Source organism: Eschrichtius robustus, chromosome X (genome assembly GCF_028021215.1).
Source record: "Eschrichtius robustus isolate mEscRob2 chromosome X, mEscRob2.pri, whole genome shotgun sequence".
NCBI classification, from domain to species: Eukaryota; Metazoa; Chordata; class Mammalia; order Artiodactyla; family Eschrichtiidae; genus Eschrichtius; species Eschrichtius robustus.
The window spans coordinates 135,890,939-135,908,288 of NC_090845.1; the positions used below are offsets into that span (position 1 = coordinate 135,890,939).

The following is a 17,350-nucleotide window of genomic DNA, read 5'->3' on the forward strand; positions in this document are numbered from 1 at the left end:
CCTTAATTCCAAGACTGGAAAAGCGTAGGGACCAATCTAGCCCAGCTGGAATATCTTATTTCTTGTGTGACTATGACCACAACAGTCTGTTCCTCAAACCCTTCAGCTACCTGTGACTTTCAGGGACATTCATCAGTCCTTTGTGACTTTTATTTATGCTTGTTTCATTTTGTTTTTGATCTGTTCCTGGGCTGGTCTCACCACCCTATCCTGAACTTCTTTTACGCATTCCTCTTAGGCACTGAAACTTTCTCTGAGAAAGAGAAAATTCACGCTGGGCATCAACTCCTACTAAAATACATTCCCAGTCTTAATGATGTAATTTTATTTTTCAAGAGTCCGTGTCCTCATCTTGAATTCTATGTCAATTTGTACCATGCAAATTAGATATTAAACTTCATGAGTTCAGCAACCTTATCTTCTAGTTAATGTTGGCATGCCATATCTTTTTCCATCCTTTTATTTTTAGCCTTTCTGTGTACTAATATTTTAAAGTGTGTCTCTTATTAGCAGCATATAGTTTTTAAAAAATCCAATCTGATAATCTTTTTAACTGGACTATTTAGTCCAATTACATTTAATGTAATTACATATGTATATACCCCCACACACATATACATATATATGTTATAGCTGTCATATTTTTGCTTTCTATTTGACCCACTTCTCTGTTTTGTTTTTTTCTCCTTTCTTGACTTCTTTTGGATTCATCAGTATATTTTATTATTCTCCTTTGATCCTCCATTAATCAGTTATAACATTTTTTACTCTCCTTTTAGTCGTTATCCTACATATTACAATATGCATTCTTGATTTGTTAGTCTAATACAAATTACTATTTTTACCATTTCACTGATAGTACTAGAACTTTAGAACATTTAAATTTCATTTGCATCCTCCCACCTTTTGGATGATAGTTTTCATGCATTTTAATTATATGGACATTTTAAGCCCCACATGACATTGTTTATTGGGGTTTTTTTTGGTTTTTGTTTTCTTTTTTAAAGGGCAGAGTGACTTTTTATTTATTTATTTATTTATTTTTGGCTGTGTCGGGCCTTAGTTGCAGCACACGAATTCTTCATTTCGGCATGCTGGCTGTCTAGTTGTGGCACGCGGGATCAGTAGTTGTGGTGCGCGGGCTTAGTTGCCCTGCGGCATGTGGGATCTTAGTTTCCCAACCAGGGATCGAACCTGCTTCCCCTGCACTGGAAGGCAGATTCTTAACCACTGGGCCACCAGGGAAGTCCCCCCACATGACATTGTAATTACTGTTTTGTACAGTTAGCATTCATTTGTATTTACTCACATATTTTACCCTTTACAGTGTTCTTCATTCCTTCTTTCATATCTGGGATTTTCGTTTCTCTTTTTAGTATTTTCTGTGCTGATAATGATCTCTCAATTTTTTGCATGTGAAAATGTCTTAATTTTGCTTTCATTTTTGAGGGATGTGTTCTTATTCAAAGAACTCTTCATAGAGTTCTTGGTTGGCAGATGTTTTCTTTTTGCACTCTGACATATCACCCATTCTCTTTATGCTTTGATTGTTTCTGTTCAAAAGTCAGCTCTTTGTCTTGTTGCTCCTTGGAAGGTCAAGTGTCTTTCTGTCTCTGCTTTTGATTTTCCTTATTGTATACTTTGTGCCTGCCAGACATGTGTGTGTATTATAAGAAAAGTTGTATGTGAGGGTAGAATGATTCATTCTTTATAGGATGAGCAAGGAATTTAAAGTCTATGAAAGAGTTCATGAGGTGAAAAAAGGCATGAAAGGGAACCACATTTGAAGCTCAGTAGCCACACCGTGTTGCACAGTGTAGGTCTATATGTTACTTCAAAATCTTGTCTCAGATTTCACCCTTGTCCGGGCAACGTCTGGCAATGCCATACCCACCTTTTCTCCTGCAACTCTTTTTTTTAATTTTTTAAAAGTCTATTTTTTTTTAAAGAGCTCCTGACTTATTTATTTATTTATTTATTTATTTATTTGGCTGTGTTGGGTCTTCATTTCTATGCAAGGGCTTTCTCTAGTTGTGGCAAGCGGGGGCCACTCTTCATCGCGGTGCGCGGGCGTCTCACTGTCGCGGCCTCTCTTGTTGTGGGGCACAGGCTCCAGACGCGCAGGCTCAGTAGTTGTGGCTCACTGGCCTAGTTGCTCCGCGGCATGTGGGATCCTCCCAGACCAGGGCTCGAACCCGTGTCCCCTGCATTGGCAGGCAGATTCTCAACCACTGCGCCACCAGGGAAGCCCTCTCCTGCAACTCTTGAACGATTTCCTTGTTCTGGTTTTGACTGCTGTCTTCCTTCCTGGCTCCTCTTATTGTACCCCATCCTATGCCATGGGTATCCCCCTGGATTCGCCCTGGACCTCTGCTCACCCCCACCCCACACTGTTCCTTGCCTTTATTTACATCCTCTCATCTCAGTTCAGCTCATCTGAAAACACACTCATGTCCCTTCCTTCTTGATCCTTTCTAAACTTAGATCTGCCTTCTCTGTTCTACCTAGTTTCAACCCTGAAACTTCAGAGTCATCCTTGACAGTTTGCTGTCCTGTATCACCCATGGTCCATAAGCTACCAAATCTTGTGGATCCTTGCTTCTTAATGAACCTCAAGTCTGTTTCTTCCATCTCTGACATACACTTAGTCCAGTGCTTCATGGTCAAGCTCTCTGAAATAATGTCCTTCCTTCTAGGTCATCCTGCAGATCATGGCTTGGCCTTTGAGACCTTGCATATTTTCACTCTAACCTTCTTTCTTAGCCTTACTGTCTGCCATTCCACCTCAAGTTCTGTACTACCTAAATGAGTTGGCCAACTTGTCTCCCAAACATGTCATTCACATCTATTTGGCATCTACAGAAATTCTATCTATATGTGTGCGTGCACGCACACACACACACACACACACACACACACACACACACACACACACGACAATCAGGAAATAGATAACACTCGTCTGCCTTTTCTGTAAAGATTTTTTTCCAATCTAAGAGACTCCTTTCCTCTGGGCTCCTGCAGCATCTATTTACTGTATTATTTTAGTGTAGTTTCATGTGTGATTCTTGCTGTGCAACCACATGTTAGCATTTTGAACACTTGGATTGTCAGCACTCTGACTTGTATTCCTGCACATAGTTGGAAATCAAATGATTGTTAGTTGATCATTGCAAAAGTCCTCCCTTGATCTAAACATTAGCCTTTATATTTTTGTTTTGAAATGTATATATTGAGGTCAGATGTCTTTTATTTGAAACATTCTGTTATTCATGAGAAAAAAATGCCTGTTTTCTAAGATGGAAACTTTAACCTGATAATGTAATACGATGCAGTCCCGTAATTGCAGGGAGAGATGTTATCCGAGAGAGACAGAAGTAAACGTTTCTGTGGATTTTCCTTTAGGTTGACACCGTCAGAATTGTTCACATTCATTCTGTCATCATCTTGCGACGTTCTGATAAGAGGAAGGATCGCGTGGAAATTTCTCCAGAGCAGCTGTCTGCAGCCTCGACAGAGGCAGAGATATCCTTACTGGTCGATAAGAAGCTTTTATGTGCTTTGAGGCTTCCAGGGTCCTCTGTTTGCTGCTTAAGCAGATTTCACAGCTTTTCTTCCTAGTGACTCTTTCCCAGTTTTCATATTTACCCCTTAGATCCAGTTGCTTGGTTAATCAGAATTTCTCTCCATTTCTCTTTTTGAGTGGCTTTTATTGGAAGAACTGGACATTTCTAACATTTCTGCTCTTAAATGCCAAAAGATCCCAGGGTCCAATACTATGACAGTGAACTCTCTGGGGAGTCCCTATCTCCTTCCTCTCCACTCCCCTCTGCCCCGTCTACCCCATCCCCCCGCCCCCACAGTTTTCGTAATATCATTTAGTTTCTAGGCCTTTCACTATCTTGGTCTCTCTCCTTTGGAGATTCTCTTTTGAGGCTGCCTCTCAAAAAAATGCAGTGCTGAGAACTGAATGCAATACTCCATGTTAAATATAACCAAAGAGCGATCAGTTGGGACATTTGCTTCCTACGATATGGACTCCATACCTCAACTGTAACAAATTAAACTTGCATCAGTGGTTTTAGTAATTTATCATTCTTTCAGATTAAGTTAATCTTGTAGTCAATTAAAAAGTAACTTTTAAAAGTAGAAAACATGCATGATACAACCTTTAAAAGGTATAAAAAAGTATACAAAGTAAGTATTTCTCTCTAGCCTCTGTGCCCCAATTCCCCCACCATCCCTCCCTGGACATAACCAGGGGTATCAGGTTTTCATGTGTCCTTACGGACGAATTCTGTGCATACAGAAACATATAAGAATATTTTCTTTTTTAAAAAGTATTTAATACATATGGTAGCTATGACATTACCTAACAGTGTATCTAGAGATTTGTCCACATTAGTATATAGAGATGTCTCATTCTTATGACTACATAATACAGCCCTGGATGGCTGTGCTGTCCTAATGCAGATGTTTAGGTTATTTGCAGTCTTTTACTGACAGGGCTGCAGCAACTAACCTTGGACATTGCATTTCACAAATGTGTGCGTGTATCTGTAGAATCAATTCCTAGATGTGAAATTGCTGGGGCAAAGGTTATATCGACTTGCACCTGTAGCAGTTTGACCAGTTTACCCTCTAGCCATGTGCAAGAGTATCTGTTTCCCCACACCCTTCCAAACATTGTGTGTTATCAAAGTTTTGTTTTTGTGCTGCGAGGCCCTGGTAAATCAAAGTTTTTGGTTGTTGCCAACCTGATTGGCAAAAAATTGTATCTTCTTTGTTGCAATTTTAATTAGCATTTTTCTTGTGAGTAAATTTGATCAGCTTTTAATTTTTAGGAGTCATTTGTATTTTTCTCTGAATTATATGGTTATTTCCTTTGCCCGTTTTTCTATTGATTTGGAAATATTTTTCTTAATAATTTATAGTTTATGTTAAGAAAGTTAGCCTTTTGTCATAAGGATAGTGATTTTTGTCAGCTTTTTCACGGTATGTGTGTGTTTTTTCCAATCAAATTGTTCTTGTTGCACTTTTATATAATCAGATATATCAATCTCTTCTTATGATGTGTACCTTTTGCATCTTTTTTTTAACTCTTTATTTTGAAATAATTATAGATTCATGGAAAGTTGCAAAAATAGTATGGGAAGGTCCCTGTACCTTTACACAGTTTCCCCCAAAGGTTACATGTTACATAACTTACGGTGCAATATGGAAACCAGGAAATTGACATTAATGTGTGTAGTTCTATGCCATTTTGTCATATGTGTAGAGATACATATATAAAAAAACCACCACAGCAGTCAAGGTGCAGAACTGTCCCATTACCGTAAAGATCTGCCTCAAGCTTCCCCTGGACAGTCACCCTCACCCTGCACACCTCAAACCATGGGAGCCATGAATCTGTTCTCTGTCTCCTCACTATAGGTTGGATTTTCCCAATTCTCTGCACACCTGGTAATTTTAGATTGGATGCCAGCATTATGATTTTCCCCTGGGGGCTGGATATCTTTGTATTCCTAGACATATTTTTCTGAGCTTTGTTCTGGGATGCTGTTAGATTACCGGGGACGGTTAGATCCTATTGATACTTGTTTGAAGATTTGCTGCATGGGACCAGAGCAGCTTTCAGTGTAGGAGTCATTTTTTCCCCACACTACTGAGGCGAGAGCCTTCTGAGCCCCCTGCCCTAGGCTGCCTGGAATTAGGAGGTTTGCATTGTGGCCGGTGGGGACGGCCCCCAGCCCCTGTCCTGCTCGAGCGCCGGGCAGAGTCACCTTCCATCCTTTCGGGCGGTCCTTTCCCTCGCCTTAGCTGAAGAAGTGGGCTTAGGGAAGTTAAGTAACTTCTCTTGGCATTTGAAATTAAAAAAAAATTACTTAAAAAGTTTTTTTTTGTTGTTGTTGGCCATGCTGCGCAGCATATAGGGTCTTAGTTCCCCAACCAGGGATGGAACCTGTGCCTCCTGCCGTGGAAGCATGGAGTCCTAACCACTGAACCGCCAGGGAAGTCCCTAAAAAGTATTCTTATACTTAGCTGTATAGAAAGGACTATGGGGTTTCAACGTAAGTAATTCACAGGAAAATGAACCAGCACTTTACAGTGAGTAGCAACAGAAGGGGACAGCTTCTTATCTCCAACCGAGTTCTTATCTCAAGTCAGAGCCTCAGACAGTTATGGTAAAATTTTATTTCCAGAACAAAGGAGGAAAATGTTCTTTTGGGGGATACTTCTAGACAAATGGGGAGACTAAACTGGGGGTCTTTGTTCATTTGGTCTCTGAAACCACCCTACTTGCTATTGTTGACACTGGCAGCCTGCCACAGAGAAATGAAATGAATTTTTAAAATTTTGTACTTTTTCAGGAATGAGGGTAGGTTGGGCTAGAGAGAGGACAGAAGATTACTCAAGTTAATGATGTGACATCCAAAGATTTAGAAGCTTCTTTTCAGATAGCACAGTGGTAAGTATTTGAGTGACCAAATATTAGCTAAATTGGATTAAGAGCATATAACTATATACAATAATGGAAACCAAATGGATTCTATTTAAAAAAAAGAAATACCTTTGGCTTTAGAAGGGAAGTCTGGGAAATTCTGGGCATTGACCTTTTTTCATTCTTTTGTTGACATTAAATTGTGATAGGTTTATTTTAAACTTCAGGTTGCTTTCTGAGCCTTTATTAGCATCACAAATTGTGTTCCCACAAGTTGAAAATACCTTGACAGACACACAGGTTGGCTGAACTAACTGGTCGCCCCATGAGAGTTGTGGGCTGGTATCATTCCCATCCCCATATAACTGTTTGGCCTTCACATGTCGGTAAGTATTATGGGATTGCAATGTTTTTTGTTCTTAGAAGTGAATATCATTTTTCCTTCTCCATTACATGGGCTATGGTTATTTTAAATCAAAATTTAAGTATCCTTAAGCAAATGTCCTTATTTTTATTTTGCTGTTTTAAGAGTACTGATTTATGTCATATTGATTGTTTTCAATAGAGATAAAATTTTGGCACTCCATTTTGACAGTATTCAGGAAATCAAGACTAAACCCTGACAATTGGCTGGTATCCAAAATAATAATAATAATAATAATAAATAAACTATAACTGAAAATTGCCGATTGTGACTATCATTGTCTAGTACACCACCATTTGGAAGAATCAAAGGTGTGAAGGGTGAAATTTATAAAACTGATGTTTACAATCTCTGTTTGATACATATATCATCCTAGCTCTTGGGGCTGTCAACCTACCTCCTCAGCCCTCTAATCAGTATAATGTAACAAAATTGTTTTCTCTCTCTCTCTTTTTTTGTTTTTTGTTTTTTGTTTTTTTTTTGGCTGCGTTGGGTCTCCGTTGCTGCACGCGGGCTTTCTCTAGTTGCGGCGAGCGGGGGCTGCTCTTCGTTGCGGTGTGCGGGCTTCTCATTGCGGTGGCTTCTCTCGTTGTGGAGCACGGGCTCTAGGTGCGCGGGCTTCAGTAGTTGAGGCTCGTGGGCTCAGTACTTGAGGCTCGTGGGCTCAGTACTTGTGGCTCATGGGCTCTAGAGCGCAGGCTCAGTTGTTGTGGTGCACAGGCTTAGTTGCTCCGCGGCATGTGGGATCTTCCCAGACAAGGGCTGGAACCCGTGTCCCCTGCATTGGCAGGCAGATTCCTAACAATTGCGCCACCAGGGAAGCCCTGTTTTCTTTCTCTTTCTCTTTCCCCTTTTTCTCTAATCATGGTCACTTTTTGTCTCTATCTGACTCTTCTGAAAGAATTAGAATAACTTTACTTGCGGAAATGAATGTTTCCTCGTCTAACCCGTGACTTAGAGACCTTCCCCCTCATGGCAGTGAGGAGGAAACAGAGGCTCCTATGGGTTGAGTAAGTGGCAGTGCTGAGGTCTGAACCATATCTGTCTCCCAAGTCTGTAGCGTTTGATACTGCATCCACTCTCTACTTCTTGAAACACTTCCCAAATAATCATGAGGAGTGTGTGGCTCCTAAGAAACTAAGCTGAGGTTCGAGCTGAAATACTTTGTGCAAAACCAGTCAGCTAATAAGTGGCAGAGTCAGTACCTCAGCGGAGGTTTCTGTGAATCAGAGGCCTTGGCATTCTCCAGCGTCTGCTTTGTTTGGTCAAGTGGGAACGCTATTTATGAAAACAGGAAATGGAGGAGGAAGCATAGGTTTGGTGGTGGGGAAAAAGATATATAGTTGAGTTATGTCATACCCATGCAACGAACTTACCCAAATTTTACCTATAGGACGTGGCTTGCAAAAGAAAAAGGAAGCAATTTAAAAAGCACAGCCTATTTTGTAAATCGCATGTGACTTGGCACTGTTTTTCAGTTACTCTTACATTAACTTTCCTGTCCTTGTAAGTGCATAGTACAAGGAGACATGCACCTGTAGTTATGTTCCTAATTATAAGATCTGCTTGATCCTTTTATAAGAAGGGAAGCACTGCTACGGTGATGTCATAGTGAGTTAATTTATTACCAAAGTTGGTGGGTCAGATCAACCTCCCATGACAAATATAGGCTGTAGTTTTAATTAAGCAGTTTTCTATAACCAGTCATTTTTAAAAATTACATTTTCCCAAACATTCTCTTCTAGAAGTTATAAGTCAATACTCCTTAGAATCATTACAAACAAAATTTTTTGATATTACAATACATTTCTATGCCCTTCTTTAGCAAACTGACTTAGATGGAAGCTCTGTTAGGACAAGGGATAGAATAAATGAAGGCTGAACCAAAATTTTATTGTAATGTGATGGCTATCTCAGGGCTCGTATTCTAAAAACACTTGTATATATAGTCTCTCATTCTTTTAAAATCCTTTATTACGAACTGGGGTCTGTGGTTTCTGTTTCAGGAAAATTTTGAGTCGAGAGTAAATGAAAGAATATGGTGCTCAGACTGTTCTACTTTTACACCAGGAAATGGGAGGTGTGATTCTGTTGTCCCTTCAGACTGTCCAATGCTGAAAGAAAAATTGGATGGCACAGTTGCAGGAAGGTCTCTTGGATGGTCCTCATTTAGACTAAAGTGTATCTTTTGGATTTGGCATTTAGGAGGTAACTTAGAAGTAATTAAGTTACCTCAGGGAAAAATGTAAATCAGGGTAAGGGGCATAGGGTTTATATTTTAAGTAACGTGATTAGGCCTCATGGAGAAGGTAACAGTTGAGCAAAAACCTGAAGGAAGTGAGAGTTGGCTGTGCAAATATCTTGCGGAAGAGCGTCCCAGCCGGAGAGGAATAGCCAGTGCAAAGGCCCTGAGGAGGAGCATGCCTGGAATATTTGAGGAAAAGCAGGAGAGCCAGTGTGGCTTTGGGAGTAGCAGATTTTGTGGAGGAAATCAAGTGTGTGCTTTTGGACATGTTGAGTTTCAAATGTCTGGTAGGCAAGTGATGCTCACCTAGCCTGGCTTTGGTCTGTGACCAATTCGATAAGGAGCCTACACCAAACATAAATCCTCTATGTTGGGAGTTCCCTGGTGGCCTAGTGGTTAGGATTCTGGGCTCTCACTGCTGTGGCCCAGGTTCAATCCCTAGCCAGGGAACTGAGATCCTGCAATCAGCTTGGCATGGCCAAAAAAAAAGAAATCATCTATGTCAACTTAGCATATTGTTTAGTTCAGCTTACATTTTCCTTAAGACTTTGTCAATAAAGGAAGCAGAGATTAATTTCCATTCCAGCTCAAGCTCTTGTCTCCTTGTGAACAGGTAACAAATAGTTCATGGACCTACTGCCCTGAGGAGCACAGTATTAAGACAACCAAGTCTCAGTGTCAGGTACACAATTGGATATATGATTCGGCAGTTTGGGTAGAAGACTGGAACTAGAGTTGATTGAGTAGGAGTTGGGAGTGGCCAGTATGGAGATGAGATTTGAAGCCATGGAACTAAATGAACTCCCCCAGGGAGTAAGTGTAGATGGAGAAGAGAAAATGGCTGAAGACTGAGCCCTGGGCATGCCATATTTTGAGGATGGAAAGACGGGAAGGATCCAGCAAGAGACTGGAAAAGAACAGCCAGGAAGTTAAGAGGACAGAGATGAGAAGAGTGGGAATGTGAGGCCAAGTGAAGATAGTGTTTCAAGGAGGGAGCAATCGGGTAAATTGAGAACCAAAAATGCATCATTGGTGATCTTGACAGAAGCACTTTGGGTGGCACAGTATGGATACTAATCCACTTCAGATTCAGCAATTCATCAACAATGGCTGTGGATGGAACGAAATGTAATGAATTATTGTGAAGTACCTCTGATGTGCTAGGCGTTGTGCTAAAAGCATCTTGCAACTTTTAAAATACAAAACCCTGAAAAAGTACGGATGATGTTTATCCTTATTTAACTGATGAGGAAATAGGCTTAGAGGTATTAAAAATTTTACCAAGGTCATATAGCAGGTACAGAGATCATTCAAACAGTGCTGTTTATTTTCACCAACTGTTTCAGCCAGTATTTTTCTCATATTCTTTGCTGGGTACTGTTGGGCCTTACTCTTTACTTAGGAATATATTGGGTAGAAGTCCCAATCCAGATCAATGCAAAGTATGTTTAAGAACATATAGAACAAGCTAACTGGGCATAAGTCACTGGACCAAACCATGCTGTGCACTGTTTTGTTGTAATACCAGATCTTTTGTATCCATAAATAATGGTCTGAGTACTTCACATCTTTAAACTTTGCCTCTGTTCAGTTTCTGGTAATCTTTTAACTAATCCTTTCAAATGTTATTTGGTGCTTGTCTATGATTTCCTTTTCAAAAATTGTATAACCATTTAGTGAGATTTTGTTTCTGTTCCCTGGAATGCAGTGTTTAATTCTATTGCAGTCACTTCTATACAATAGTTTCCTCTGTAATAGTTCTACACTGCCATTCTTTAGTATCAAGTCTAATATATTCACTTCCCTAGAAGCTGTCCATCAAAAGGCTTATTCTAAGAAATCTTGCTGTCTCCTTCGAATGCCTTCCTTTCTTTTGGAGTCCTCCTGGAAGAAATTATCAGGTGTTTTTGGGATAATAGAAGTTTTCCATTTTTTTCTTTCTATGCTACATTTCATAGCAGGGCTAGTTGTGGGCTAGGCAGCCTAGAATTAGTAATAAATTTTATTATTTAATTGCCGACTCCCGTAGTATTTCCCTAACCTAGTAAAATGTTTATACTTTGACAATAATATTGTCATTAGGATGTACCCCTGTTCTGCCTTTAGAATCTGAATCCCACGAGGATTGTATGCTGCTGTTATCTTTATATTTTCATGTCTGGGAGATACAGTTTAACAGCAGATTTTTATTTTTATTTATTTGCAGATGTTCGTACACAAGCCATGTACCAGATGATGGATCAAGGCTTTGTAGGACTTATATTTTCCTGTTTCATAGAAGATAAAAATACAAAGGTATTGTGTGTGTGTGTGTGTGCACATGCGCACGCGTGTGTGTATAAACACACAGACACAGAGAATAGAGAAAAATCTTTTTGCAATTTTAATAGGGTGGCCAGGGAAGGTTTCAATGAGAAGGGTCATTGAGTCAGGACCTGAAGAAAGTGAGGGAGCAAGTCTTGTGGATTTCTTGGGGGAAGAGCGTTCCAGGCAGAGGAAATAGCCAGTGAAAAGACCCTGAGGTGAGTGTGGCATGTTTAGGGGACATCGAGGAAGTCAGTGTGGCTGCAGCACAGTGAGGCAGAACATGACTACATGTCCCGGCTTGCCTCTGTCAGTCCCAGTTCCACCCATTGTCCCAGTCTCCTATTCAGTTAGCACCTTTCCTTCTTGGAAGTGTCCTGGTTTGCATGGTAACTCATGTGGTCATCCTACAGTGAGGTCTGGAAGATAACTGGGGGTGGGGCTGGGGGGACAGGGAGGGAGGGAGGGGGTGCAGAATCCATGGTGTCCGTGAAACCAGTTAGGAAGCGACTGTAGTAATCTAGGAAAGAGATGATGGATGTTTGACCACGGTGGTAGGAGTGGAGGCCAATAACAGTAACAAGTGCTACCATTTATCACGTATTGTATGGCACTTACTCTTTAGGTGTTTTACATAAATATACTCGAACCCTGACAACAACCCGTGAGGATTATTATTATCGATTTTTATGGATAAGCAAACCGAAACTCAGAGAAGTTAACAGCTCAATCAATGGCTAGTCTTGCTATTCTCTATTTAGAGTGCTTCTGTTTGAATTTTACGTTCAGATCAAGAGGTTTTACTATGTGTCACTTCAAACAAAAAGAAAATTTAACACTGCAACTATGAATTTTGCCGATTTACCAAGTGTGTCCTCCTATTGTTTAGTACATTAGTTATATTCTCAGAATCTATGTTAATAATGAATATTCTTCATAAAATCACTCTTTTCTGAAAACGTTAAAGTTCACTATCTTGAACTTCATACTTCATTTGAAATGCTTCTGGCTTTGTCATCATAAATTTATTGTCATTATAAATAGCTGTTGCATGAGTTTGTCAGCTTCCAAAAAAGGAGTCTGAATGGTCTCATTCTTAGTTTCTTGGTTCTCATGTTTGTGAGCAATTCTCTGCTGTCACATGAGCGGATGTTTGATTGTGGCCATCTCATGTTGACTGAGTATTTGATCCTTCTTACAGAAACTGATTTATGCATAGTCTGTCTTTGGAGTCTCTTCTAACCTTCCACTCCCAGAGGGGCCTTTGAGTTTTAGGTTAGAGCCCACTAAATTGCTATACCTTTTTCACTATTAATCCTCTGTGTGACCTTTCTTTTTTTCTGTTTTCTTTCTTTTTTTAGACTGGACGGGTACTCTACACTTGCTTTCAGTCCATACAGGCCCAAAAGAGCTCAGAGTAAGTATGACAGAGATATATGTATGTATTGGTGGGTTAATCTCCAGTCCAGGGAATTGATTGTTTTATTTCATTTTATTTCTCTCATTAGTAAGACACTAAGAATTCTATAGTCTACTTATACACGTGAACATCTCTGTGAGGAATTAGAATCTCTTTAGCATCTTGGATATCGGGGATCTAGAAAGCTAGGATCATATAAGCAAGGAGTCTGTTCATTGCAGTTACATCACCACAGCCCTGTCCCACATTTCCTTTCCTGCATTATTCTAAACTGAGTTGCACTGTTACTTTCCCTTTCTCTGATGAATTGTAAAACAAAGACTGAGTGTGCGGAGTCTTATAGATTTGCATAAGCTCTTGTCTTTGTTGTGCCATAAACTTGATTTTAGAATTACAGTATCTCATTTAAATGTTTGCATAGCTTAGTTTCCTCATTTAAATTCAATTCAACCTAAATTAGCAAATACAGTAACTACTATATGCCAGGCACCATGGTAGGCACCAAGGAGGCAGAGATGAAAGCCAAGTTCATTATCTAATTGGGAGACAGAAACAAAGAATGCCTTAAATTTTTTTCTTATAATATTTGTCAATTTATTATGATAGCATTGTTTGAAATAGCAAAGAATTGGGGAAAATGACAGATGTCTGTCAGTACAGAACTGATTAAATAAATTATGATGCATCTAAATAATGGAATAATATTCAGCTATTAAAAATATGAGGGGAATTCTCTGGCAGTCCAGTGGTTAAGACTCTGTGCTTCCACTGCAACGGGCCCAGGTTCAATCCCTGGTCGGGGAACTAAGATCCCACATGCCGCATGGTGCGACCAAAAAAAAAAAAAAAGGACGCTCAGTAGTGATACATAAATATCTCCAAGATACACTGTTAAGTAAAAAAGGCAAGGTACAAGAACAGTCTGTATAGAATGCTACCATTCATATAAGGATATGGAAGAGAAATATACGCATGACACACCAGTGTACTTGCTTGGAAATACACAGAATATCTGGAAGGAAACATCGGTCACCTCAGCAGAGAGGAAGTAGGAAGGAGGTGTGGAGACTTAATTGTACCTTTACATAGCTTTGGAATGTTGAACCATACACAAGTGTTAATTTTTAAATTTTTCATCAAAGTAATAGGTGCACGTGCATAAAAATATCAGATGGCACAGAATTTATGAGAAATACTGTCACTCCTCAGGGGGAACCACTTCTTTCTCCCAATTTTGTTTTTAGTTCTTCTGTTGTTTACTTTGATATCCCTAAATAATATACTTTTGATACTCTTTCTTGATTTACTAATTTTAGATATTAATTATTCTTCTTATTATGTTATCTTGGTCTCACAAATGAGGATTTAGCTCACACTGCCCCATCTCCATTCTGCCCAATGTAGTTATATTACTACTTTTTGTTCTTCTGTTGTTACTTTTCTAATCTTAAATAAAGTTTGCCCCTTTATTTATCCTATCAACAACAGACAATAGACAATATCTCTTGGCTCCCTAGTGTTACGTGCAGTTTTACCATAAACCTTTATATTTTCACAGTTGCAAAAAATCTGTGTTCTATGTTGTAATCACAATTGTGTTTTCTGTGCTTTGTGTACTAGTTGATTCTAAGAATAGAAAACAAAATGTTTATATTGTTGTGATTATATAAATATTATTCCATGTACAACCAAGCACTATAAAGTAGTATACTATGATTCCATTTCCTTTCCTGTATAGCTTTTTGCTTTTTCATGGGGTTTTGAATGGCTTTTTCTCCCTTATTTCTCTGACTTTATCACCTCCCTGAGTTCCAAATTCCTAGGATCGCTCCCTAAAGCCCTCCATCTTCCTATGCTAATCAGGTCTCAGCTGATGTCCTGGGGCTTTCCTTCATTATTCTCCTGGGTTGGATCCATTGTTGTCTGGATTTCATGTCATTTTTCTTGGTTCACTCTGTCATTTTGCTGTTAAAGGCCCTCTAGTAACTTCCTAAGAAAGGTGTGCATTTGAGCTAAACCTTCTGCGTCTGTGCTTGCCTGAAAATGTTTTTATTCTTCGTTAATAACCCTAATGGATAAAGAATTCGAAATTGACATTTTCCCCCTCAGAACATTAAAACTGAAAAAGTGACTAGAGAGAGTGACATCAACAAAAAATGGCAGAGTAGGAAACTTCAAAAGTCCTCCACAAAAGCAGTGAATAATCTGGCAAAAACTGTCAGAATCACCTTTATTGGAACTCTAGAAACGAATCAATATTTTATAGCAACCCGGCAACTACTAAATCCAGAAAAAAAAAAACACCAGAATCTCAGCATTTAAGTAAATCTCTGTCAAGTCACTAGATGGCTACTAAGCTAACAGGACAAAGACCTCAGTGGCCACATATAACAAAGAATATAGACTATAAAAAATTAGTTCAGGAAAGTCACTAAACAGACAAACAAAATCAGATAAAACAAGCAGCAACGGGCTTCCCTGGTGGCGCAGTGGTTGAGAATCTGCCTGCTAATGCAGGGGACACGAGTTCGAGCCCTGGTCTGGGAAGATCCCACATGCCGCAGAGCAGCTGGGCCCGTGAGCCACAATTACTGAGCCTGCGCTCTGCAACAAGAGAGGCCGCGATAGTGAGAGGCCCGCGCACCACGATGAAGAGTGGCCCCTGCTTGCCACAACTAGAGAAAGCCCTCGCACAGAAACGAAGACCCAACACAGCCATAAATAAATAAATAAATAAATTAATTAATTAATTAATTTAAAAAAAAACAAAAACAAGCAGCAACAATAAACCCTGGGGAGGGGGTAGAATACGATTTCCATAGTTATAATATTCAAAATGTCCAGTTTTCAACAACAACAAAAAAGGCATTCACAGAAACAAATTATGGGCTGAAAGCAGGAAAAAGGAATTAATAAAAACATTCCTGGAGGAAGCCAAGATGTTGGGCTTGCTAGACAAAGACTGTCAATCAACTATTTAAAATATTCTCAAAAAGCTAAAGGAAATGATATACAAAGAACTAAAGAAAACCATGAGAATGATAGAGAATATCTAATAGAAAATATCAATAAAGAGAGAAATTATAAAAAGGAACCAAATAGGAATTCTAGAACTGAGAAGTACAATAAGGGAAGTGAAAAATTCACTAGATAGGTTCAATAGCAGGATTGAGAAGACAAAAGAAAGAATCACCAAACTTCAAGATAGGTGAATTGACATTACCCAGTCTGAGGAGCAGAAAGAAAGAATGAAGAAAAATAAAGAGCCTGAGACCTGTGGGACATCTTAAAACACTCTAAGTGTACTCATAATAGGAGTCCCAGTAGAGGATGAGATAGAGAAAGGGGCAGAAAATGTATACAAAGAAATAATGGTCAAAAACATCCCAAATTTGTGACAGGCATGACCTATATACATCCAAGAATCTCAACTCCAAGCAGGATAAACTCAAGAAGATCCACACTGAGATATAATCAGTGTCAGAAGGCAAAGACAATCTTGAATGCAATAAGAGAGAAGTGACTCATTACATACAAGGGATTCTCAGTAAGATTGAGGGGCAGGTTCTCATCAGAAACCAGGGAGGCCAAAAGGCAGCGGGCTGACATATTCAAATACTGATTTAGGAAAACAAACAAACCCAACAACAACAACAGCAGCAACAAGAAAACAACTACCAAGCAAGAATTCTGTATCTGGCAAAACTATCCTTTATGAACGAAAGAGATATTAAGACATTCCCAGGTAAACAAAAACTGAGAGAGTTTTGTCACTAGTAGACCTGCCCTATGAGAAATGCTACAGGGAGTCCTTCAGGCTGAAATGAAAGGACACTAGACAATAACTTAAATCCACACAAAGAAATAACACCAGAAAGGTAACTATATAGTTAAATACAAAAGTCAGTATTAATGTATTTTCAGTTTGTAACTCCCTTTTTCCCCCATGTGATTCAAAAGACAACTACATAAAGCAACAGTTACAAATCTAAGTTGATAGACACATATTGTATAAGGATGTAATTTGTAATAGTAACACAAAAGTATGGGAATAGAGCTATACAGGAACATTGTGTATTTGATTAAAACTAAGTTAGTATTAATTTGAACTAAAGTGTTAATTGTAATTTCCAGGGAAACCATTAAGAAAATAGAGATATATAGTAGAGAGAGAGAAAGGAAGGAAGGAAGCAAAACAGTGTACTAGAAAATGTCTTTCTAATACAAAAGGCGGTAAGGAAGAATTGAGGAACAAAAAATGATATAAGACATAACAATTATAAACATATATGCACCTAACAAAAGGACCCCGAAATATATCACACAAAAATTGACAGAACTGAAGGGAGAGGTAGACAGTTCAACAGTACTAGTGGGAGACTTCAGCACCCCACTTTCCTTAAAGGATAGAAAAATTAGAAAAAAAATAACGAAACAGAAGACTTGAACAACACTATAAGCAAACTATACCTAATAGACACATACAGAATTCTCCACCCAACAACAGCTGAATAC

At 39.1% G+C, this 17,350-nt stretch overlaps 1 protein-coding gene across 3 annotated transcripts in view; it reads left to right on the forward strand.

Moving 5' to 3' along the window:
* BRCC3 (BRCA1/BRCA2-containing complex subunit 3) overlaps positions 1 to 17,350 on the forward strand; it is a 70,743-nt gene that overhangs the window by 4,516 nt on the left and 48,877 nt on the right. For all 3 annotated transcript variants that reach the window (XM_068533648.1, XM_068533650.1, XM_068533649.1), the window contains 4 exons: positions 3,406 to 3,525; positions 6,741 to 6,828; positions 11,318 to 11,406; positions 12,777 to 12,832. In XM_068533648.1, the coding sequence (XP_068389749.1) occupies positions 3,406 to 3,525; positions 6,741 to 6,828; positions 11,318 to 11,406; positions 12,777 to 12,832 (353 nt within the window). The remainder of the gene's footprint in view (positions 1 to 3,405; positions 3,526 to 6,740; positions 6,829 to 11,317; positions 11,407 to 12,776; positions 12,833 to 17,350) is intronic.